This window comes from Musca vetustissima, unplaced genomic scaffold (genome assembly GCF_032173495.1).
Source record: "Musca vetustissima isolate MV318-11 ecotype Yass unplaced genomic scaffold, APGP_CSIRO_Mvet_v1 utg155893, whole genome shotgun sequence".
Classification (NCBI taxonomy): Eukaryota; Metazoa; Arthropoda; class Insecta; order Diptera; family Muscidae; genus Musca; species Musca vetustissima.
In genome coordinates this window covers 5,055-30,326 of record NW_026885227.1, presented here as the reverse complement: position 1 = coordinate 30,326, position 25,272 = coordinate 5,055, and the positions used below count along the sequence as shown (strand labels likewise).

The 25,272-nt window shown below is 32.8% G+C and overlaps 4 protein-coding genes and 1 non-coding gene across 5 annotated transcripts; 3 read left to right on the top strand and 2 right to left on the bottom strand.

Moving 5' to 3' along the window:
* Positions 1 to 359: 359 nt before the first annotated feature.
* Positions 360 to 3,356, bottom strand: LOC133332371 (translation initiation factor eIF-2B subunit delta). Its single transcript, XM_061540772.1, has 5 exons — positions 2,799 to 3,356; positions 2,266 to 2,688; positions 2,019 to 2,198; positions 1,820 to 1,947; positions 360 to 919 (listed from the first exon to the last, which is right to left on the bottom strand). The coding sequence occupies exons 1-5, from the start codon at positions 3,354 to 3,356 to the stop codon at positions 361 to 363; spliced, it is 1,848 nt and encodes a 615-aa protein (XP_061396756.1). The 3' UTR covers position 360.
* A 2,427-nt stretch (positions 3,357 to 5,783) lies between these two features.
* LOC133332373 (cytochrome c oxidase subunit 6A, mitochondrial) lies at positions 5,784 to 6,373 on the top strand. Its single transcript, XM_061540774.1, has 2 exons — positions 5,784 to 5,925; positions 6,105 to 6,373. Exons 1-2 carry the CDS (start codon positions 5,832 to 5,834, stop codon positions 6,335 to 6,337), a joined length of 327 nt encoding a protein of 108 aa, XP_061396758.1. The 5' UTR covers positions 5,784 to 5,831; the 3' UTR covers positions 6,338 to 6,373.
* Positions 6,374 to 11,416: 5,043 nt separating this feature from the next.
* LOC133332376 (elongation factor 1-alpha 1) lies at positions 11,417 to 15,352 on the top strand. Its single transcript, XM_061540776.1, has 2 exons — positions 11,417 to 11,575; positions 13,831 to 15,352. Exon 2 carries the CDS (start codon positions 13,853 to 13,855, stop codon positions 15,242 to 15,244), a length of 1,392 nt encoding a protein of 463 aa, XP_061396760.1. The 5' UTR covers positions 11,417 to 11,575; positions 13,831 to 13,852; the 3' UTR covers positions 15,245 to 15,352.
* On the top strand, positions 13,148 to 13,222 carry LOC133332377 (small nucleolar RNA snR61/Z1/Z11). The gene has a single exon (XR_009754422.1). It is a non-coding gene; the product is annotated as a small nucleolar RNA snR61/Z1/Z11 (small nucleolar RNA).
* A 2,497-nt stretch (positions 15,353 to 17,849) lies between the features above and the next one.
* On the bottom strand, positions 17,850 to 24,716 carry LOC133332375 (uncharacterized). The gene is made up of 3 exons (XM_061540775.1): positions 22,483 to 24,716; positions 18,312 to 18,530; positions 17,850 to 18,209 (listed from the first exon to the last, which is right to left on the bottom strand). The coding sequence occupies exons 1-3, from the start codon at positions 24,706 to 24,708 to the stop codon at positions 17,850 to 17,852; spliced, it is 2,805 nt and encodes a 934-aa protein (XP_061396759.1). The 5' UTR covers positions 24,709 to 24,716.
* Between the last annotated feature and the right edge of the window lie 556 nt (positions 24,717 to 25,272).

Genomic DNA, 25,272 nt, shown 5'->3' with positions numbered 1-25,272 from the left:
TTATTTACTTACAGTAAGCCTATACAATGTTATGTCTGCATTCTTGGGTGTCAGCATTTTAACTCTATGTGATTTAATTTATTTTTTTACCATCAGAATTTATTGGTTTAATCATGGTTATCGTGGCAGTGTCGATGATATTTAAAATATATTTTAATAATATTGTTTTATTGTTGTTGTGTTTTAATATATATAAAAAAGAGACAAAAAAGTGTAACAAAATGGAGCTTAGCTTATAACAACTCATTGTGTATATGAATATATTATTAAATAACCACCAAAAATGGAAAAAAGCTAATCTTAACTTAATTCCAAAATAAAAACTGAAATTAGTAACCATGTGCCGAACATTAGTTCCGCTTAGACAATAGACCAATCAGGTTTCATACGCAATATAACCGGAACACTTGTACATGGCAATACGGAAACTTCTGTGACCACAGCTGTTACCAATTCTGGTGGAGTTATGTCATAATTCAAATTTAACGGAGACATTTTATGTTTAGCCTGCCAATTTGAAAGGCAACATTTATCATCAACAACAATATCATCCGGATTACCCAATTCATTATAGACAATGGCATCAGTTTGAAAACGTTCACTAAATTTATGTGTTTCACAGCATACAAGGACGGGCACATTAAAGGATCGAGCCACCAACGCCACTTGTGCTGTACCCGTGCGTGCCATAACATAACCGTTGGCCAACAATGCATGGGCACCCAACAACACTTTTGTCACCTCGGGCATAACAAAACTGATGGCATTGATTAGAACATAAGTGCAGGGAATTTCTTTGGCTGTTAGGCGGCGCAACAGTTCTTGACCTTCACAGAAGGGTCGGGAATCGACGACAATAACACGGAAATCAACCTTACGTGATTGTGCCACTTCACAAATTAGGGAAATTAATGAAGAGCTGAAATGAAAAAAACAAATTGGAGCACTTTTGTTAGTAAAATAATTTCAGTTGCAGGTTAAAAATGTAAAAGAATAATTAGATTCGATGCGAAAGCAGATAACATATTTCTATATAATTTTAAGATAAAGGAAAACAAGAAAAGGTATAAACGTCGACATGAGGAAAAAGAAAAAATGGATATTTCCAACACATATATCTGGAAAAATCTATGTTGAAAAATTTCTGCCAAATGAATTTTCCTCAGTATGTTATGCCAAATTTCGTGGAAATCGAAAGATATTTAGTGACTTTGGCGCCCCATTTACATTAAATCGGACGAAAATATATATGGGAGCTATATCTAAATTTCGTGCAAATCGAAATATATGTAGGGACTTTGGTGCACCATTAACCTTAAATCGAACGAAATTTTATATGGGAGCTATATCTATATCAGAACCAATTTTCACCAATTTCAATAGGGTCCGTCCTTGAGGCAGATAAATTTTAAAATTTAACATGTACAGGCGGAATCGACTCAGAAAGTGATTCTATGCATATTCTCTCAAGCAGTCAGGCTGCTCAAAACATTACTTTAAATATTCAACTATTAAATTACATAGTTCGGTCTCAGGTGATAAGAATTCTCCTGATTAAAAGTCGACCTTAGTCGATTTTATGCGACCAGAATTCTAAGGTAGACTAAAAGTTATGCATGGCGTCAATGATTGCATTGCAGAGGTGCGACCATAGTAATGGCTATTGTAGGATATTTCAGGCAAATGTCGCAAATTCAGTACCGAACATCCTACATACAACACAAATCTCTGTATCAAATTTCAAATAGACAGACATTGTTATATCGGCATAGCTATCGTATTTGCAGAATTTTTTGAATTCATTACAACAAAAACTTACCATCCAAATGTCAAAATAACATCACCATTATTGATTTTCTTTTGCATCATAGAATTAATAGCTTCGGCAGCTTTACCAATTTGATTTTCAATATATGTATCAATAAATATGAAAAGTTTTTCTTTCAACTGTAATCAGAAAAAAATTACAAATTAGTTTCAAATGGAAGCAAACAAAAATTCCTTAATACAAAAATTACCTCTGATTCGGGTTGATCATTGGGTAATTGCATTAAAACTTGTTTTAAATTCTTATGGGCATTAATAACCGATACGGCCAATGTGCGACATTTTTGTAAATATTCAACAGAGGTGCTGAGAAGAGCTTCCAAACTGCGAGAGAATTCCTTCTTGGGTGGTGTCTCAAAATCTTGTATAACCTTGAAAAATAAAATAAAAGGCAATGATTAATATAGAATTTTATTTATATAGAGAATAAGAGTTTACCGTTTTAACTGCATTAAGAAATGCCAGGCATCTAGCATTTGATCCGACAATTACACGTTTGGCATACTGCTCTCCCAACCTAGCAATGCTGGGATGAATTTGTGGATTATTTACAAATAAATTCACATTTGTAGCTGGTCTTTCGAGATGACTGAAGAGTTTAACATTGCCATCGTTAAAACGAACACTTTTTACCGGCGAAGTACTTGTGGCTCGTTTAGGACTATTGGCGGTAGATTTTGTTGGTGACGTCTTATCTGGCACCGGAAGAGTTTTGGTTGCTGGTTTTACAGCAGCAGCAGTTTTCACTGCTTGTTTATTTCCAGCTACAGGTGCAGATTTTTGTGATTGTGCTTGGGCCTTTGCTGCTCTCTGTGCTTCTTGTATAGCTCTACGTTCGGCCTTAGTTAGGGCAGGTTTCTTCTGCAATAAAATAACGGAGAAAATGTCAATACAAATTTATTTGCCCCATTTCAAAGTAAATTATTTGATTGACAATAAGTTTTATAATAAATAACATCTACATAATTTACCTTTTCTCCCTCAGCAATAGGACCGGATGGAGTTGCAATCTTTTGTGTAGTATTGTCTGCTATTTTCACCTGAGCCATTTGCCCAGCTACACTTTCAACAGTGGCACCAGCGCCACCGGTTTTTGCAACTTTGGCTGCTTGCTTAGCTAATTTTTTAGCTTCACGTTCTGCTTTTATTTGTTCGCGTGTTTTTTCTCCACCAGCAGCTCCTTCCATATTATTTGTATTTTCGTTAGTTTTTCCAGTATTAGTCACAGGGACAACAGTTGCAGCAACCGTGGCGGCGATGTTGCTCGATTCACCAGTTGTATTGCTCTTTGCCTTTTTTGCCTGTTTGGCTAATTTTTTAGCTTCACGTTCTGCTTTAATCTCTTCCCGAGATTTTTCACTATTATTTGTGATAGCAGCTGGCTGAGGCTGACTTTGTGTCGAACATGCAACAGAACTTGGTGCCGGATTCTTGATTGTTTCCACCTTAACAATGGATTCCGTTTCCACTTTTACCTCTAATTTGATTTCGGTATTAATTTCAGTCGTTGTAATCTCCCCTGGATTCATAGTTCTTACTTGCTGGCGGCGTTTTCGCTTCTTATTGGAGGTCTTGACGTTGCTGGACTAAAAATAGAGATCAAAAAAAACATTTATTACTGCTGACGGAAGAGGCAACCACAAACTTGTGGTAACAGGTGGGTGTTAAGTAAGCACTAATTTTACCTTCATAATAAAAATCCTTAGGTAAGCATTAAAAACAATAACAGAATAGAATTTTAATAGTTATATTGCATGTACACATACATTTGAATGGAATCTTAATGACATAGAGTACCGTCCCTTTTTACATGTGTATGATAAATATTTCATCATACCGAGGACAATTATATTTCGTAGTTGGTAGTTCAAATGTTTTTCTATAATTTTTCTAATTGTAAATCTTACCTTTAATATAGTTTTTGAGCTTTATTTCAAAATATTGGAGAAATTGCACACGAAGCAATTATGCAGAATTCAATTTGGAAACGTGAACTGTCAAACCCTACGAAATTAGGGATCACCAGGCATTTAAATGACATAGTATAGGGATCTATGTGTGTTGCTATAGAATACTTAAAGGGAGAAACACAAAGTTCTGATTTAGATTAGGCGAGTTTACTTGCGACAATTCTTATCGTTCTCTTTTGAAATTGCTTCATGCATCTATACAAGGCAAGTCGGTTGCAAACATATATTTTCTGAATTGAATTATTTTTTCTGAAATGACACAACAAACAAAATACACAAAACGAATTGCCAGAAAATTGTCGGTACGAGCAATTTTTTTTAGATGGAAAGACCAAGTAGAAAACAACATCTTGGAACGTGGTCTTCCAAATTGGTAGATTTGCGCACAAGACCGACGCGCTTGGAAATCTTTTTTAAGCTCGGCTTAAAAGCAACCGTTCTGTAACAAGCCAGCTAAGTAAGTAAGTAAATTAACAGGCCAGGCCTGAATCCTCGTATGTGTTTCCTCCTTTACATGGTCCAGTACATGGTATAATAATAGAAGATAACAGCAAGTGTTGTTGCATAACAAACAATACAACAACAACATGGAAATTTGTTTTTGTAAGTAATACTATTGTCAACGTTATTTGACAGGAAAATGTAAACATTCAAACAAATTATATTTATTTTGAAAATGAAATATTTTCGAATCCTTAAAATAAAATATTAAAAACATGAATGAAAAGCTTTTGTCAGAAAGGAGAAAATACACCTCAACCTTATGGGCAATAATGTCAGAATAAATGAAAACATATGCAACAAGTTCTGTACATTTGAAATATTTTTAACATTTTACCAAAATTGCGGATAATGAATGGAATGGCAGGTTTTCTTGGCATAACAAGCCATAGTATGATAAAATAATAATTTATAGGTTGCCATGGCCTACCTTGAATAATTGTGCCATGCTACATATCTATTGTAAGGCGACCAGCTTTTGGAGAGGAAAATAGATTACATCTTGGTACAAATATACACTGTATGACATGGTATATTTTTTCTCAAGGTGGCATGTTCTATCAAATCAAAATACATATTTTGTGTATATATGTGTATTGTTTTGAATACTATGTCAAATAAATTCAAAATAAATTGAAATATATTCAAGTTTAATTGAAATGAAAATGATGTTTTTAACACGTTCGTCTGGAAGTAATTACTTTGTTATGGATGAAACAAACATTTTATGGTATTCCCTACTGGATTTTGGGAAGAAATCATAACCTTTCATTCATTTTTCGCGTTTTTAGTTTTGTGTTGAAAAAATGTCAAATAAACACAAACACTTGTTGCGTATATTTATTTTATTTTTGGCAGAAGAAGCCACACGTGCATAGTTGATTTTTTGTTGTTCACATCAAGCTGCCCTACTTTATATTATTGTACCATGCTGTATGGTATCTTTTGTCAATAACGGGAAAAAATACACCCCTACCTTTTAGACTATAATGTCAAAATAAATAAAAAAGGTGCAAATATTTTTTCTCTTAATTTGACATATTTTTAACATCTTAACAATGTTTATATTTCATCTTTAAACAAATGGTTTTTGGATTTTTTTTTGTATTTTTCAAAACATTACAGGATTAACGTGACATTACAGGATTAATGAGTAGTTTATAAGTCTAAACGAGCTCCAAAACCTACAAGAATTTTCTAATAATCAAAACAACTTTTGTTTTTCCTAAATAAACTTTAAAAGTTTTACTTTAATTATTATACTTAGTTGAATTGATGGATTCATAGAGTTTTTAAAATTGTACATTTTATATTTTAATTTCTTATTTTATATTGTTATTTGTACTCAAAAACATTATAAGTTTACGCCCTACGCTATACGCGAATGTTTTTATTAGGCCGATATGCCCCACAATGTTGAACAATGGTTGGCAACGCGTTCCACTATTTTGACATTGTCAAAAAAATATTCTGCCCGTCAGATAGAAAGAAAAACTTCAACACTGTGTGTTTTACATTTTTATCCAAGGAAAAATGTCTGCCATCCTGTCCCAAATTATTCGTCGCCAAATTGCGACAACTGCCCAAAGATCCTCTGGTCATGCTGCCACCGCCGGTGAACACTCTGGTAAATATGGAAAAGAACAAAATCCAATAAAAATAGAGAAATTTGGATTTTTCATTCACTTTCAATATAAGGTTAAGGAGGTTATGTAATGTAAATGAAAAATTCGTAAAAATCTCCAGGATTATGAAAACTATTACAAATACATTTCATTGATAATAATATTCTTTCGCTATTTTCAGGTGGTTACAAATTATGGAAGCGTATGACTTTCTTCGTGGCATTCCCTGCTGTCGGTTTGTGCATGTTGAACGCCTACTTGGGTCATCAAGAACACGCTCACCATGCCCGTCCAGAATTCGTTAAATACGAATACTTGGCCAAGCGCGACAAGCGTTTCCCCTGGGGTGAAGGCAACAAATCCTTGTTCCACAACCCACACGCCAACGCCTTGCCCGATGGTTATGAAGCTTAAGAACATTCGATAGAGTGGTATAACCATTTTGGATAAAAGGGTGCAGAAGATGGAAGATGTATTGTAGTATAATTGTTTTGAAGTTTTTGGATTGTGAAAAATAATATGAATATAACATAATACATTGAAATTTAATGAAAATCCAAAAACGTTTGATATTGTTATTTAACTTGAATCGAAGTTTGATGAAATGACAAATTGATAGAATTCTTAGCAAATTTATTTGAAAAATGGAAGCTGATTTATAGGAATCCATTTTAATGCTTTATCTACGTGTACTTATAACTAGCAGAAAATTTGATGTGTTATGAATTGGTAAAGGTAGGTAAACTATGTGTCAAGTCCAAGTAAAATTTAAACAATTATTATTTCATTGTAAATAAGTTTGGACATTGATATGGGTCAAGACCGACTAACGCACTGAAATGTACAAATGTTAAACTGAGAACAAATCGCTTGGTATCTAGATTACAGTTATTGCCTAATTAAAAACAATGCTAATTTGGCAAACAAATTTTTGCAATCCAAAACAAATTAACATTAAATTGCAATATATGTTAGACATAACATCTGTTAGAAATTAAATTCTGTAAACAATTACTTTAAATTTCTACGCCCTACTCTACACTATCATGTCTGTGCAAATAGTTTTGGCATCCAAAAAGAAACGAGAACGACTATTGGGAAAATGCATAGCATTACTTTCTGAGTAATTTTAATAATGTCTGTCCTTCTGTTTCTGCATTATTGTAATCAATGATCTGAATGAAATGAAATTTGACACATCATTTATTTGGCCAAAGGACGAACCCTATTGAGCCTAAAATTTTATTTCTTAGCCCAATAAAAACCAACTGTCTTTAAAATTAAAAAAAAGTTTTGTAGAAATCTGCTCCGATTTAGATATAGGATAACAAATTGAGCATAGAATGACAAGTGCTAAATATGAGGATATATATTTCTTTCCGATTTTATGTAAATTTTGCATTGGTTCAACTGTAGTATAAAAGGGGTAAAACTGCATATTCATAAGAGCTTTTTACGAGATTTATTTGACATATATGGAAAGGAATTGACAATTGAAACCCACTTGGTTAATCAAAAAATCAAAATTTAAAATGCATCTCTTATTTTGTCTGATACGTTTTGGTTAAATGTAAACTATGATTTTCACTTACACCTTACATAAATAAACCTTGACATAAACCTTTATTTTTTCCTTATGACAGATTTTTTTTTTCTGTAAAATTAATTTCCAAATATGATTATTACAAGGTAGATCATAGCTACCATCTGATTAACTTTTTTTCTCAAAATGACTTTCAAAGTGGCGTCCAATAAATTCAAATTAAATTGAAATAAATTCAAAATTTATTAAATTGAAAAAGATTTTTACCGCGGTGCTTTAGAAGTAATTATTTTGTTACGAATGAAATACATAAACATTTATGTATCCTACTGGATTTTGGGAACTTTCATAAATTTTTCTCGTTTTTAGAAATCAAAAATTTTTATTTGGCAAATACTAACTTTCAATAATTTTTCTCAGAATTTTACACGCAAATTCTGTGTAGAAAACAATTTTGTTGACATTTCCTTTTGAACCTATTCGCTTTACTGACACACAGCCGGCTTTTGTTTACAAACCTGTTGCTTTAATTTGTGCAAGTGAAATTTAATTTTTGCAATTTATATAATAAAATATATAAAAAATAAATAAAATATTAAAAAAATCTTTAAAATGCAAACACTTTTGACGTTTTTTTTCTTGCTTTTGTATTTTGATTCGCAAATTTGGCAAAGAAAAATTTGCTAATGGAAAAGCAAGCGAAAATTTCAAAAGAGAAAACAAAAAAATTGCCAAATAAAAATCTGCCTGTGGAAAAGCGGACTTATGTGTTGAAAAATGACAAATAAACACAATAAGTTGTTGCGTGCATTTATTTTATATTTATTTATTCAAGTCAAGTTGTCCTTCTTTGTGTTATTGTACAATGGAATTACTTTGTTATGAATGAAACCATGGTATAATTATTATACATTAGCAACTTATACATTACATTTTTTTCATATTGTGGCTTGTTATGTCAAAGTCGTATAAAAAATGTGCGACTCTGTGGGTGATGTTTTGAAGAATATCATGTCATAATTATGGATGGTAGTCTCATTTGATAAATTGATTATGGCAACCCCTTCATATATGAATTAAAAAAAATAAATTCCATTAAATGTTGTATATGTCGATTGGCATATTTTCAACAAAACATTGTTTCAAGATTTACCCATGGCATAATTACAGAAGGTAGTCTCATTTGAGAAATTATTAATGGCAGCCCTTTTTAATTTGGAACTCATCTATCAATATCAAATTGTTTGAAAAATAAATTCCATAAATTTTTATGCATGTCGAATGACATATTTTTTAAAAAATTAAAAATGTATACTTTCTGTAAACAAATATCTATTTTTTTTTGATTTATATTGTTCTTAAAATATAACTATAGATGTTACAACTTATGTTTATAGATTCTAGAGGCAGGGAACTTCAAAATATTTAACATTTTGTAGTTATTTAAATTTTGAAAGCTGAATGTTGTCAAAAGTGAAATTATGAAAAAATTGGAGTCATATGTCTGCATGAGACTACCCTGTGTAATTACGCCATGGATTTAACCATGGTTGTTACAACTTATATTTATAAGTTTTAGTGGCAGGGAACTTCAAAATATTTATAAATATAAATGATTTAGCATTTTTGCCTCTGAACACATGATATATATGTATATATCATGCGTATATTTCGAAGGAAAATATTATCATGAAAAATTCATTTTACAACATTGGTAAGAAGAAATGTATGATAGGATGAATCAATATCTAAATCATATTGCCAAATTGATTTTGAAAAAAAACCTGTCATTCCATTCATTTTTCGCGTTGTTAGAAAAAATTCAAAATATATGTCACGTGAATAGAACGATTTCATTTTCTGTTTTGCGTTTTTTGTTATGTGTTGAAAAATACAAATAAACACAATCACTTTTTTAATGTGACAGAAGAAGCCATTACCAAGATAATTGTATTTTCTGTTATTCAACTTAAGCTGTCCATGTTCCATGACTGTATCTCCATAACACAACAAAATGTGGCATTAGTTTTATTAAAATAATAGTACATTTACATTGTACGGGATTTAGTGAATTTTAATTGTTAATTCCATTGCATATTTGTCAAAGTATTTTTAATTATGTTCATGAACAGTTATCTCTTATTGATCGAAGTTGTTTTAAATATTCTCTCTATAAATTTAAAAAGTTTTACCAATTTTTGAACAGTAGTACGTTTACATTTAACCGGATTTCGTTAACCCAGTGGGTTTCAATTGTCATTTCCTTTGCATATATGTCAAATAAATCCTCATAAAGTAGGTTAACCCGGTAAAAAGTTCTAATGTAAATCAAAGATATACAAGTATAAATATACGACAATTGATACGTCGACAAATTCCAATAAAAGGCTTTTCCTCTGTTGTTATGATATCATAACAATAGAGTGAACAATGTTAAACGTTTTAAGCGCTAAAATGAAAACATATATTTTGAGTCCAGATTTTTGATTTTTAGACACACATTTTGGTTTATTGTCGTTTTTATTGTTAACATGCCACGGTTATGCTAAATATGTTTTCAAAAACTATTTTGTCAAAATGCATTTTGTCGAGTCTTTGATTGAATTATCAATATGGTTAGATAAATGTTCGCAACACATCATTGTGTATATTTGCCATTTTTTTTTCAATATATAACCAAAAATTTTAGGAATCAATAATCATTATATTTTATTCATATGTTAAAATATGCCAAATAAATACAACTTGTAGCGTATATTTATTTTATATTTGACGGATAATGTCACTTCGCTCAGAGTTTTTTGGATGTTATTCATATTTGGGCAGACTTGCACACCAGCGTTGATGCGTTCTCTTAACATTTTTGATGTTAAAACAAAAATAAACCTTTGTGAAAATTTTTCCACAATTTTTTTAATGAATTTATTTTTTGAACTTCCTGAGATGTTATTTATGTTTTAAAAATATTAAATTAAATAAATTCCGCAGAATAATTCTTGTTTTTATTTTCAATTAAACATTTTTTAAGAGAAATTTTGCCCACCATTGATGTTATTGTACCATGGTTGTAGGGAAATGTGACATCAAATAATACCTGTACAGAGTTGTATTATTCTTATTTTCCTCAATTAGTTTTAAACTTTTTTGTTGTATGGGACGAATTTTCTAATTAGCCAAGGCATTACGTTTTCTGAGATATCAATTTGATCCAGAACATGGAAAGCAAATATTTTTTTACTATAGTTTCCAAAAATTTGTAAAGCTTATAAATAGTTTTTATTGTTCTATTCATTTCAATTCGTCTGTATTTACTTTGTAATTGAAGCAAAATTACAATTTAATGGCAGATTTATATATTATAACAAATAATTCATCTTAAATCATAGCTACTCTAAAACAAATTCTTATAAATATAATATGTTAGATATTTTAAACAAGTTTAAATCTGCATTACATCATGACTACTCAAATTCTTTTCCTGCTAACTAATAATATATAATATTTTACTATCGTAGTAAATACATGTAGATTCTTGCATTACGGAAAGAGTCTGTTCCAGTTCTGTACGTCATATTTCTGGATATAATATTGGGAATTAATTTTATGGAAAAATAGTTTTAATAAAAAAGCACATGTAACATGTGGTTTTGATACGGGTTTGATGGCAAATTGAACGTGTCTCTTTGAGGCATCTACGCTTATTTTATTAAAAAATTAGTAAAAATTCTATACTTCTAGATTCATAAATAGAGCAACTTGTATTGAAATTTATCTTATGTTAATGAAAATACATTAAAAATCATAATTTTTACAAAGAAAAACTAATAAATATAATTATATAGTAAGAAAATCGTACAATAAATCGTCCAACGTTATTTGTTGTGATAGAGCTGTATTTGTGCATTGCTGCCAACCCATAAATATGCCAAAAAACGTGGGCATGCCAGTGAAGTTGGCTGCAGTTCATCGTACGTTTTTACATTACTGACGTGGCGTGCTTCTTGCCGAGGCTTGTCCTTTCATTGCAACATCATTCTCGTTCACTTTGTTCAGGTCTTTTGCCGGATAAGCATAGACTTTGTGATTTCTCGGTTCAATTTATTTGGAAAGTAAGTCATCATCAACAAAAAAAAAAATGTGTCTTAATAGTGTAACAAAGATAAAAGTTCTTAAAAAATTAAGCAAATCTAAATTTGATAAAAACCTAATGGCAAAAGTGAAGTAAACAAATATTGAAAAAAATATAAACAATTTCCCACCTTTTCTGGAAAAAATAAGAAATGCAGGTGAAATATGTTAACAAAAGAAAAAGAGACGTGTTACAAATGTGTGCGTAAGAAAAAATGTGGTTAAAAGCAATGTGTGAAAGAACGGTCATACAGATGATTTTACTCTAAAGCACGTGGCAAACAAATTCATGTTTCATTTTTATTATTTTGCAAAAAAAAAAAACGAAAAATATTCGCAATAAAACAAATGTTAATTAATTTACACTGAAATTTGAGAAAACCACGCCCACTTTGTGATATATCTATAATTTTTTTGTGAACATATGGCTCCCTGCATTTATATTTGTTAAAAAATCTTATAAATCGTATAAATATAGATATCAGCAGATTTAACAAAAGATATTGTGATAAAATGTGTTCTAACATATTGGTATCATCATGAACAATCAAGTTGAGGTTATGTATCCAATATGGCGTCATACTTAGTTCAAGTGATAATTTTTGCCGGCTGAGAAACTTCTTGAAACAAAAAAGAAAGCAATGATGGTGAAAAGTTCAAATTTCTCCCAGTTCTTTGAATGTGACATGGCAACAAGCGATCCAACATTGCAATTTCCAGCCATGATGACTTTTTAATCTTCATCCACACATTCCTATGGCAAGCCAGCAGTCACCACCAACCATGCCAAAACACGTTTTCTTTTTTCTTTTCAAAATGGCGTCGTTTTTATAATCCAGCAGAAGCATCGTGTTTCTAGGTGCTTGAAAGAATTTCACGATCGGCTGAGAGGCATTGTTGTTGTTGGTGTGGCTTGGCTGGATGGATGACTTTCAAACAACTGGGCATTAGAAAAGCAATATGTTCGCCATTTTTATATGGCCTCTTTTTTGTTCAACATTCTGCCATCATCATCATCATCATGATGGTTTCTGTGGACAATTATGGAAAAGCACACCACCGGCATTTACAACAGAATTCTTTTATATTTGAAATGTGTGTTTTACGACCTCGTTTTTTGCGGTCGTCGCCATTTCTCTCTCTTTCGTCGTATAGATACACACCACAAGCAAAGCAAGTAGCCAGCCCCAGCCATTCAAGTATGCCCATGCATGCGTGTGAATGTGTGTGTGGTGGTGTAGATAGAAATGTATAAGTATTTTATATAGACACACGATGATTGAGTTTCACAACTTCTGGAAATTTTTTTCCATCATTGTTTGCCGCTTACTCATGCCATGGGGGGATAGTGTGTGTGTGCGGTGCCTTTCCCCACCAGCCGCCGGCATACATGATGCCATTCACCACAGCTCTCCCCCAGCCAGCCACCCACTTTTTTATTACAACGTGTCATCGTCCGTTGTAGTCTGCTGATATTTTTCCTCAAGCTTCACTTGTATATGAATTGCTTAATTTTTTTAATTGTCTTCAATTGCAATTTTCTTGAGATTTTTTTTGCATGATGACTAAATTGTCTAGTTCTGCTACTGAGTTTTGTGAGGAAACCCAAATACCAAACCCACTGAAGCAAAAAATTAAATCTCAGAAAAATTGCCATATTTTTGGAAATATTCATTTATTTAATTACTTTATATCATTTTGCATGTATTTTTTTTTTTACCCCATTACACTTTTTCCGGTTTTTGTTTCCATTTTCTTATCGTATCCGTGCTATAAAATAACCTTTAAAAGTAATTTGCGTTTCCCTCTAGTGTTGGAAAACGGAAAAACGTGGTTTTTGCAAACACGTTTTTTTCTCTATCACATTTTGTTGTTTGAGGTTATGTTCTTCGTTTGCTCTCCTGCAATACTACCCCAACACTTTATTTGTTAAAGAACATCCATTTAGCATTAAATTAAATAAAAATCTTTTAAATTAATTTTATTAAAATCCCAATTAAATAAATGAATTCCCAAAAATGTATTTCTTAAATAAGCCAGAATTACCCTATTTTCCTACAACAACATATGCTAACAAAAATGTTTTTCTTTCCATTTTTTCGTTTCCTTTTTTTTATGTATCAACCAATCAATTACCTCCTGCTTGTCGTTGTTTGTTTTATCCCGAATCAACCAACCAACCAAATTCCCCATCATGAACACACACAACACTCCTCCCTTTACAACACATCACCAGCTCGTAAGCCAATCAAACAGCCATGGGTAAGGAAAAGACTCATATTAACATTGTCGTCATTGGCCACGTCGATTCTGGTAAATCTACCACCACCGGTCACTTGATCTACAAGTGCGGTGGTATCGACAAGCGTACCATTGAAAAATTCGAAAAGGAAGCCCAAGAAATGGGTAAGGGTTCCTTCAAGTACGCCTGGGTTTTGGATAAATTGAAGGCCGAACGTGAGCGTGGTATCACCATCGATATTGCCTTGTGGAAATTCGAAACATCCAAGTACTATGTCACCATTATTGATGCCCCTGGTCACAGAGATTTCATCAAGAACATGATCACTGGTACCTCTCAAGCTGATTGCGCTGTCTTGATTGTTGCTGCCGGTACTGGTGAATTCGAAGCTGGTATCTCCAAGAACGGTCAAACCCGTGAACACGCCTTGTTGGCCTTCACCTTGGGTGTCAAGCAATTGATCGTTGGTGTCAACAAGATGGATTCCTCTGAACCACCATACAGCGAAGCTCGTTACGAAGAAATCAAGAAGGAAGTCTCCTCTTACATCAAGAAGATCGGTTACAATCCCGCTGCCGTCGCTTTCGTCCCCATCTCCGGCTGGCACGGTGATAACATGTTGGAAGCTTCCACCAACATGAACTGGTTCAAGGGCTGGAAGGTCGAACGTAAGGAAGGTAACGCTGAAGGCAAGACCCTCATCGAAGCCTTGGACGCCATCTTGCCACCCACCCGTCCCACAGACAAGCCTTTGCGTTTGCCCTTGCAGGATGTTTACAAAATCGGTGGTATCGGCACAGTACCCGTCGGTCGTGTCGAAACTGGTGTCTTGAAGCCCGGTACCGTTGTTGTCTTCGCCCCTGCCAACATCACCACTGAAGTCAAGTCCGTTGAAATGCATCACGAAGCTTTGGCTGAAGCCGTGCCCGGTGACAACGTTGGTTTCAACGTTAAGAACGTCTCCGTCAAGGAATTGCGTCGTGGTTATGTCGCTGGTGATTCCAAGGCCGCTCCCCCCAAGGGTGCTGCTGATTTCACCGCTCAAGTTATTGTATTGAACCACCCTGGTCAAATCTGCAACGGTTACACTCCAGTTTTGGATTGTCACACCGCTCACATTGCCTGCAAGTTCGCTGAAATCAAGGAGAAGGTCGATCGTCGTTCCGGTAAGACCACCGAAGAAAACCCCAAATTCATCAAGTCTGGTGATGCTGCCATCGTCAACTTGGTCCCATCCAAGCCCTTGTGCGTTGAATCCTTCCAAGAATTCCCCCCATTGGGTCGTTTCGCCGTTCGTGACATGAGACAAACCGTCGCCGTCGGTGTCATCAAGGCCGTCAACTTCAAGGATGCCTCCGGTGGCAAGGTCACCAAGGCCGCCGAAAAGGCCACCAAGGGCAAGAAGTAGCTGCTTTACTCTGAACATCAACAACAACAAAACACTGCAGCAAATTGCATCTTTTCCAACCAACTTATTCTACAAACTCCACCAGCAACATGTAGCAGCAACAACAACCACACAACAACTAGAGGTACCGCATTAACTACCAACAACGTAAAGATGTTCCAGCATAAGTTAATTTTAATGGTCAAAGAAAAATTTAATTGCTTCCATCGCAAAGAGTTTCGCAGGAAACGAATGCTGTTGTCGCCCCTGCTAAATAATATACTCCTCCTCTAACAAAGAAGTGAGAACAAACAAATATGTAGTCGCCGCCCACCATTCATCATTCCCAATGCCAGAACAGGGTTCCCGAACGCAGTGCGTTTTTGTCACCTATGATGGCGTAGGTGTGGTGATTGGTCCAGGTGTGTGGCCCACAAAGAAACTGTCATTCATTCTTTTACTAAGCGCGCGCAACAGCTCTAAGCATTTAAGTCTTTTTTATATGTATTTAATTACTATATAATTTAATTATTATTTGTAATAATTTTTCTTTTTTTATAATTATCTTATGTTGGAATTCATTCCATCTCTACTACTCGTAAATAAAAGAAAACTAAAAACTTTAAAAAAAACATCTGTGACTACTAAAGAATTTATGAAATTGTCATAAAATGAACACACACCTTAAGATCTTTTATAACACAATATAAATGTGTTTTTAGCCTATAGAAATGTAATTGCATAAATACATAACCAACTATTTATACTTTTCCAAAAAAAAAGAACTTTGCAAATGAATTGATTTAATAGTGATGATGCGAGATGTGAGAGGGAGAGAGTAGTAGGCAAGGAATTTAACAATTTGATTATGGTTTTAATTCCTTTGTTGTATTTTTCATTGGATTTTTTTTCGTTTGGTTTGATTTTTGTTTGGTTTTATTTGGTTTCTTTAGTTTTGCATTAGTTGGAATCACAAATTAGTTGCTTCAACACCACCAGATATGCATTTAAATATCGCCACCACCACCATCCTCCTTCCCTATACAAAATGTAGCCAGCAGCAGTGAATGGAGCCAACCAATCGACTTCCTTTAGTTTTTCCATAGCAAGCAGACAAATTAACTTAACATATTTTACATTGTCAACGAAAGTACAAATGACTCCCACGAGATGACTAGAGAAGATATCTATCGTTCCACAAAACTGAAGTACAAAACAAATAACTACAATCCTTCTGAATGAATATTACATGGTAATCATCTTGTTTTTATAAATATGTAATCATCATCCACAGCAAAACACGATGACTGGCCATAACCGAACAGCAGAGATACATTATTTTACAAACTGTTTTTATTGAATTTACAAAAGAATAGCTCGAGAAATGTATTTGCTTATTTCTGACTGTCGAATAAAAGATGCAAAAAAATTAAAATAAAATATATATGTGCTATACAACAAATACGTGTGTGTAAGAAATGTTATGGATTGGTAACAGGTGGAAGTCCATCACCTGTTGAATGGTTTGTATTTTGCGGTCGTAATGATGATGTTCCAAAGAAACTTGATATTTACCATACATCTAAAACGGTTACATTTGAAATTTATCCGTAGTACAACAAATTGTGATCCTGGACCTCAAGGGTTTCATGATCTGACGCCCATATTGGTGTGTTAAATATCCGTAAATTGCAGAAATTAATAGGTCATTTATTTATTAAAAAAACCAAAAATATACAGCCTTATTCTGGATGTCAATTCCACGTGAATGAGATGAAATTTTGTGCGAAATTTTTCGCTAAAAAATTCAAAGGGAGCTGACTACAAAAACATAAGTAATATATATTTTTATGAAAAAAATTTACACAATACTAATTCTATGGCGATTTACAATATTATAAATGATTGTATGCAATTTTTTAACTGGAAAACAACAAATAAAATGCCATTGGAAATTCTATTTATAACGATGCATGCTAAATCAAATATTGCCAAGGAATGTATGAAGGCAATAAAAGGAATATTTAAGTCGAGTTTGGTGCATTTTGGAGGCGAAATACAAACATTTTGGGTGAGGAACATTCTCTCTGTCTATCAAGAAATTTTTTTTCAAAATTATGAAAAAAAAAACAAAATTTGCACAAGCGAGATCTCTCCCTAACGAATATCCAGAATAAGGATCGTTTTTAATTAAATTAAAATAAATGAATTAACAGTTAAAAAATTTAATTTAAAAAATATATTTTATTATTGCATTTACAAGTTACAATGACTTTTGCAAAAGACTATTATTTTTTTTTATCGAAGAAAAATATAACTTAAAATAATGCTTTATTTTAAAAAAATATATATATTGTATATTTTATAATATACGATATGCATGTGTATATTGTATACAAAAATTCTTTACCAAAAAGAAAACAAATTATATTTTAATTATAAAAAGTTTGAAGATAACTTGTTTGGCCAACTACATTAAACTATATTAATCGTAACAAATATATTTAATTATGTATGTGTTGTAACATTTGTATATCGCGATGTAAATACATCATAATTAAATGTATTATAACATTTTAAAATACAACTGAAAACGTTGTGTGTATTGCAACAAGCAAATAGAAAGTTAGTTTTCTACTTGTGCTGTGGCCTTAACTACAACCGGCGATGTTGGTAGGGGCATTTCTTCACCCGGTTTTACACATAAATATTTTTGTATTTTCATTATTTGCATTTGAGATATACTATCCAATATCCAATAGGGTGTGACGTAAATCTTATCCTCCAGCGATTGATTGGTGTCACCAATAATGTATTTTGCCTTATTGCGACTAAGTGCCAAACGACCGCCACATAATGTTATCAATTCGCACAAATCGTTCTTGGTGACCGGATAACAGCGCAATGAAATGTAAAAAGCTCCAAGATCACGAAATAGTTCGCATTTATAATGTTCACCAAATGCTTGACGCTCCGAGCGACAGATCTGTAAAAGAAGGATTTTTTCAAATTAATTTAAATTTTGTAATAACTAAAACTATTTCAATATTCTGAAATATAAAAAGGATTTTTAATTAACCCTACACACCTCTACAGCTCGTGAAAAACTTCGCAATTCATATGGCTCTTCCGGCAACCATTCTCCAGCCTTTTGCGAATCTAATATCCAATTATAATCGACCACCCATAATCCTCTTGAAATGGCACGCAATAAATTCATTGTTCTTCTTGGCTCCAAGGATACCAAATGTGTGGTATTATCGGTAACAGTTTGTTCAATGTCGAATGCCGATAATTTATTGACAACCTATTAAAGTAAAAAAAATATATATATAGAAAATTGGCAAATGATAAATTGTGTTCAAATAACGATAAACTAGTTATGGAGGGAAAAGGTAAGTAAGTACATATATAAGTAATAATTTGACAGCCTAACCTGTATGATAAATGTGGAACATTTACAAACAAAATATAAATAATAATAATAAATAAAAAACTAAGCAGACAAAAACTAATTTGGTATTATTTGTCTAATAAATTATTGGTCATGCAATTTTATGTTTATTATTGCAAATATATTGCCAAACGCCTTTTTTCCTTTACAAACATTTCACTATGCTACAAAACAACAACAAAATTTATTCAGGGGTTTTAATGTACCAATTCTGTTTAGTTGGAGTCCCTGGAACACGAAAATTCAAATTTCAAACAAGATATATATTTGGTAAATCGGTTGAGGATTGGCTGAGTTACAGCAGTTGAAATGTGAAAAACTACTCATAAAAATTTTTTTTCTTCGGACTGTACGATGAAATTATGATATCAAGCCGTATAAGTTTTATTATATTATACGGGGAAGAAAATTAAATAAGCTTTCAAAAATGAAAAAAAAAAACAAAAAAACGATTAAAAAATAGATGACTTATACACATTTTTGTATTGATTCTATGCATATTCTCTAAAGGAACTATGAGTCTATCTTGTTTCCATATTATGTTTGTAACAGGCAAAAGGAAACGAGATAGACCCATAGCTCCTTTAGAAAAGAAAGTAAATTAAAGTTTGAAAATATGGCAACATACAATATGGCATTTGAAACAGCTGTTTATTGTTTTGATGCAATTTGGAGCAACAACTACAATAGATTACAAATAAAAGAACATTTTTTAAGATGTCAAAAATTGCATTGAACGATGTCAAAGACACAACGAATAATAGGAAGAAATCTGCGATTTTGCGATTTTTATTTAATTATCTTTCCAAATTCTTAAAGTGACAAATTATTTTATGATATTTTCCGCCCTCCTCCCTTATTTCGTCCTTCAAATCATGCAGTGAGTTTTTCGCTGGTAAGCGGTTCATCAGAAAAATTTGGCAATGTGGTTTTGCCATAATTTTTAAAATTTTTTCTGGGGAGGCCGATCCTCTCACAAAATGACTTTTAATGCCTCCAAATTGCATCAAATTCGGCTTAAATTTAATTATTCCTTATTAACTATATACCTTCTGTGGGAATATTTGGTTCGAGCATGCATCGTTATCAATTGGATTTCCAATGTAATTTTATTTGCTGTTTTTAAGTTAAAAATATGCATACAACCATTTATAATATTCAAAATTGTCATAGAATAAATATTGTGTAGATATTTTCCATACAAATATTTAATACTTATATTTTTGTAGTCGGGCTCACTTTAAATTTATTAGCGAAAAATTTCGCACAAAATGTAATCACATTTCCCACTCCCTGTAATCCAGAATAACTAATATTTCCTCAAAGCAGATTTTTTCGCTTTCAAACTTGATTCAGAACAAGGTAAAATCGAAATTGGGAAAAATTCGATGCGAGTTCTGGTTCAGAATGACATTTAAGGGAGGAGCGAAAAAATTCACGGTGAATTGATGTCCAGAATAAGGCTGATTATGTTTTCATTCATTTTCGCAGACGTTGTGGACCCATTTTCTCAAATCGAACCTTAATTTAGTGAAATTAGTGATATATAAAATGCTTGATGGACATTTTATTTGCTCCATATAGAATTTACGATTATTAATTTATTTACTATACTAAATAATCAATTCCAAGCTTTTATTATTTATTATTATAAATCAATTATTTTTGTTGGGGAGTGCTTCTCAAACTTTAAACGTGTTTTCTCGTAACAGTGCCTTGTTGCAATTTTGGAATCGGATGTTCCAGTGATCGGAAATAACAAAAGAAGAAAAAAAAAGAATTACAAAACAACAGCAACAAAATTATGTCAATTTATTTTATCATCCTTTAAGCCATAAGCCAAGTCCCTATATTGTAAAGTTACAAGTCTTCAATGTAATGCACATCCATTTGAAAGCCGATTGAAAATCGTAAATAAATTGAAATGGGGTGGGAGTCCCTTTAATTCATGCATACGCCTTAATTTTTAATATAACAGAATTATAAATAATATTTCCATAGTTGTGTTCACTTTGGAAGCAAGTAATTTAAGTTTGCTTCTAATTACGTATTGTCAGAAATTCAAAGTCTACTTTTAGGCGCTGTAGATAATGTCGTGCATCACCTTTTACCTACAAAATGTATAACAAACTGAATTCTTATTAAATTAATTGCAAAACAAAATATATTTTTTTTATTTGCTATAGTATTTGAAATCAAAATTTGTAAATTAAATTAAATAAATAATTTTAGATATTCAACTATATACAAAAAATAAAGAAAACAAATAAATTTTATCAACAAAAGAATTTTGAAAATTTTGTAATGGTTTCATTTATTGGAATACATATATAAATAAATAAAAAAATCTTTCACAGATTAATGAACATAATGACAGTTTTTGTATAAATAATAACATATTTACTTTCATAGTTTTAATTGTTTAAATGGGTGCAAGGAATTTTAAAAACAATCTGGATGTAGAATCAAAATACCAATTTTACAGTCTCAATCATGTTGTCAAACATTGTGAAACTGGGATTGAATTAGAAGCTAATAAAAATCAAACACAATCAGCCTTATTCTGGATGCCAATTCCACGTGAATTTACCCGCTCTTCACCTTCGACTAATTCTGAACAACATTTTCCTGTGATTTTTTTTTTAGCATTCTCGCTTTCGCGTTATTCTGAATGAAGTTCGAAAGCGAAAAAATCCGCTTTGGGGAAAAATTATGTATGCTGCATTACAGGGAGTAGGGGAATGAGATGAAATTTTGTGCGAAATTTTTCGCTAATAAATTCAAATTCAAAATTAGCGAAAAAATTCTCGCACTCCCTGTAATCCTGAATAACTATTTTTCCCACAAAGCGGATTTTTTCGCTCCCGAACCTCATTCAGAATAAGGCAAAAGCGAGAATGCGAAAAAAATTCACTGTGAAATGTTGTTCAGAATTTATGAATTACAATTTTTATGAATTACAAGTGAAATGAAACTCTACGAAATTAAAATAAAAAAAAACGAATCACAAATGAAATTCTTTAAATTTCAAATGGAATTTTTTGAATTTCATATGAAAAGTTTAAAATTGCAAATGAAATGCCATGAATTGCAAATTGAATTGAAATTCTCGAATTTCAATTGAAATGTTTTGAATAACATCTGAACAAGTTTTGTAGATTTTCAACTTTTGCTAAACTTTTTTTTTCGGAGAAAAACACTATTCGAGATATTAGCTATTTTTAAATAAATTTTTATATATATTATTGCAAAATAATATTGAACTTCATTGAAAACAAAACGATTAGTATTATTATTAAACAAAAACTCAAAAAACTTCCTCATGGAACCTCATTAAAAAATCAGTTGAGAGAAAAAAAAATTTGAGATCTAAAGACAAGTTTAGTTTAGTTATTTTTTTAAATATGCTTTTTTATATATTATTGCAAATTATATTGAAATTCAATGAAAACAAAATTATACTTAATATCAAATAAAAACTATTAAAAGAATAATAATAAAAACAAAGAAAATGATAATAATGTAACTAGTAAATACAATAACAGAAATAGTTGTTGTTGCATATTTATACAGTGTAGATTTCAATGAAATTGTGATAAGAATATAATATTAGGAGATTTTTGTGTAATATAAAAAAGATAGAGGTAGTTGGCTAGAGTAAGGGTTGCTGATTGAATGCTACAGAGAGATAGGCCAAAACACAGTTTTGCTTTTTAATAACTTTCAAACAAAAAAAGAAAATATTAGAAAGAGAAGAAGTACAAGTGGGGGAGGAGTAAATCATGCATTAACGTTGTGTACCAACCTCACGTATAACATCGATTTGTTCGCTATGCATATTCGTGTAGACTAGGCCGGTTGGCTTTTTGGCCTTTAGATGCTTACCACCAACACCACCACCAGTATTGGCCTCTACTCCTTGTTGAGTTTTCCGTGACATTTTATTTTGATATTTTTTAATTTGTTCAAAATCCAATGTGCTACGCCGTTTAAGCACTTGAGGCGAGGACTCGTTAGTAGCCGAGAGGAGATCGTTTGTCGACATGGTGGAGGATGTTGATAGTATGGTTTGTGAGAGTGGCAGTAATGTTCGGCGACGTTTCTTTTGTTCGGAAACGGCAGCAGCGGGTATATTTATGGGCGGTGGGGTCAACAGCTCATTTGGTGCGAACAATTTACGTTTTTTCTGGAGTGCAGGTGTCGAACCATTGCTATCATTGTTTTCAATTGATTCGCCACGACTAATTGTAACATTGTGTTGATCGGAACTATTGGAGTTTTCCAAATCGAATGAGGCTTGACGATTTCCAACAAGGGTTTCAGGTAAGGGTGGTGTGTTACACGATTTAACATCGGCATTGTCATCATCGCCGCCGATGAGTGTTGTTGTGGTTGGGGCTAACGAACGTCTAGCCGATTGATTGATACACTGCAAACGCTGTGTTATAATATCCATTGAAACATCGAAGAGTGTACGCCTCTTGTTGCCCGGTTGACGAGTGGAACTAAAAATCAAAGGCGTTGCACATTCCACAGTTTCTTCAAGTAACTTGCCAGTTGTGGCATTTGCTGGTGGCGTTTCCATAAGCTTAGGTTTTTCCCTACTCTCCTCCTCCTCCAAGAGTGTTGAACAGGCCACCACTTTGCCATGCATATTGCTGGCTGTGGGCGTAATACACAAACCCTCCTCAGCAGATGATTGGCTACCACCATTCGTTTTTGAAAATGTACTATCGCTAACCTTTTTCGGGGTATACAAGGTACGACGACGATTTGTGGTGGCGGCGACTGTCTTTGGAGGCTCGTTAGGTTGTTCGTTCTTTTTCATAAGGACATTGAAAAATTGATTTGTCATTTCAATTGTTTTTTCTAGTTTAGTATCCCCGTCTTTTGCTATAATACTACTTGTTTCCATTGATTTAACACTGTAGCATGTGGGTCGCCGGGTTGCAACATTACTCAAATCCAAATTGCCGCCACTACAATCATTTGTTGGCGAAGCATTCTTCTTGTTGGCATAGCTGTTAATGGTACGCCTGAGGCTAGACTTGGGTTGATTTTCTTTTATGGCATTACTGGAGGAGGTCGTCGTGTTGGTGGCTTCGGATATTTCCATTGTTTTTGCAACATGTAGAGTGCGTCGGGCCTTTATGGCCGCAGATGAGGAGTTTGTTTGATTTCCACACATCTCTCCTCCCTGATGATTACTTTCATCTTCTTCCGTTATGGGTTGTATTTGTATATTTTTACTTGGTGTTTCCATGGTCATATTTTTCGGTGTATGTATGGAACTGCGACGACGTGTATTCTTATTATTTGGTGTTTGCATCGTTAAAGTGGTTGTTTCAGTGGCCTCAACAGCTAAAATACTACGACGTCGTGTGATTTTAGAAGGTGTAGCCATCGATGCGTTATCCTCTGAGATTGGGGGTGCTTTATTATTACCATTATCCATAATAGTGGCTGCTGCAAAAATACTACTGCGACGCCTTGTTTTGGTTGTGGTTGCAACATTTCTATTGTCCTCCTCTTCTTCTTGAGAATGTTGAAAGAAATCCAAAGCTTTTTTAACTTTTTGGGTTTTGGAAATATCACCGCCGACGACATTTGTTGTTGAATCTCGACTTTCTTCATCGTAGCATTCAATATCGTTTCTAGCTGTAATCGATGTTATTTTTTGAGTTTGAGTTCTTCCTGTTTTCTTCTCTTGCATCATCAAGGGTGTATAATTATTGGAATTAATGCGATTCAGTAGTAATGTAGCTGGTGATTCTGTCCTGGCACCAGGTGTCGTCGTCTTTGTTAGTATATTCGTAATGGGAGTGGTCATTACACTATTATCTAATTTCTTAAAATATTGGCTTATATCAGTCTTCTGTTTAGCACTGGAACGACCGGTCGGTGTACCACCAATCATTGTGGAATTCTTTTTATTAGCACCAGCAGTAGCAGTCTTTTGTGTTGGAGTTAAATCTCTTTGGGCACTACCACCAACTTTACGGCTAATGGTACTTTCCGAATCAGGTTGCATACATTTGTAGCGCTGAAAATGCAAAAATAAAAAAGAGAAAAATTAATTAAAAGTTAATCAGAATAAGGTGAAAGCGAGAATGCGAAAAATGTCACTGTGAAATGTTGCTCAGAATAAGGCTGAGGATTTCCAATGACATTTTATTTGTTATTATTGGAGTAAAAAATTGGCATACAATCATTTATAATATTTAAAATCGTCATACAATAACTATTGTGGAGATATTTTTCATAAAAATATTTAATACTCAAATTTTTGTAGTCAGCTCTTTGAATTTATTAGCGAAAAATTCCGCACAAAATGTCATCACATTCCCCATTCCCTGTAATCCAGAATAACTAATTTTTTCTCAAAGCGGATTTTTTCGCTTTCGAACTTGTTTCCGAAAAATTCACTGTGAAATGTTGTTCAGAATAATTCGAAGCGGAAAAGCGAGTAAATTCACGAGGAATTGACATCAATAGCTATTTATTTCTTGTTTCTGAGTTAAAAATAAGCATAAAACCATTTGTAATATTAAAAATCGTCATAGAATGACTTATGTGGAGAATATTTTTCATACAA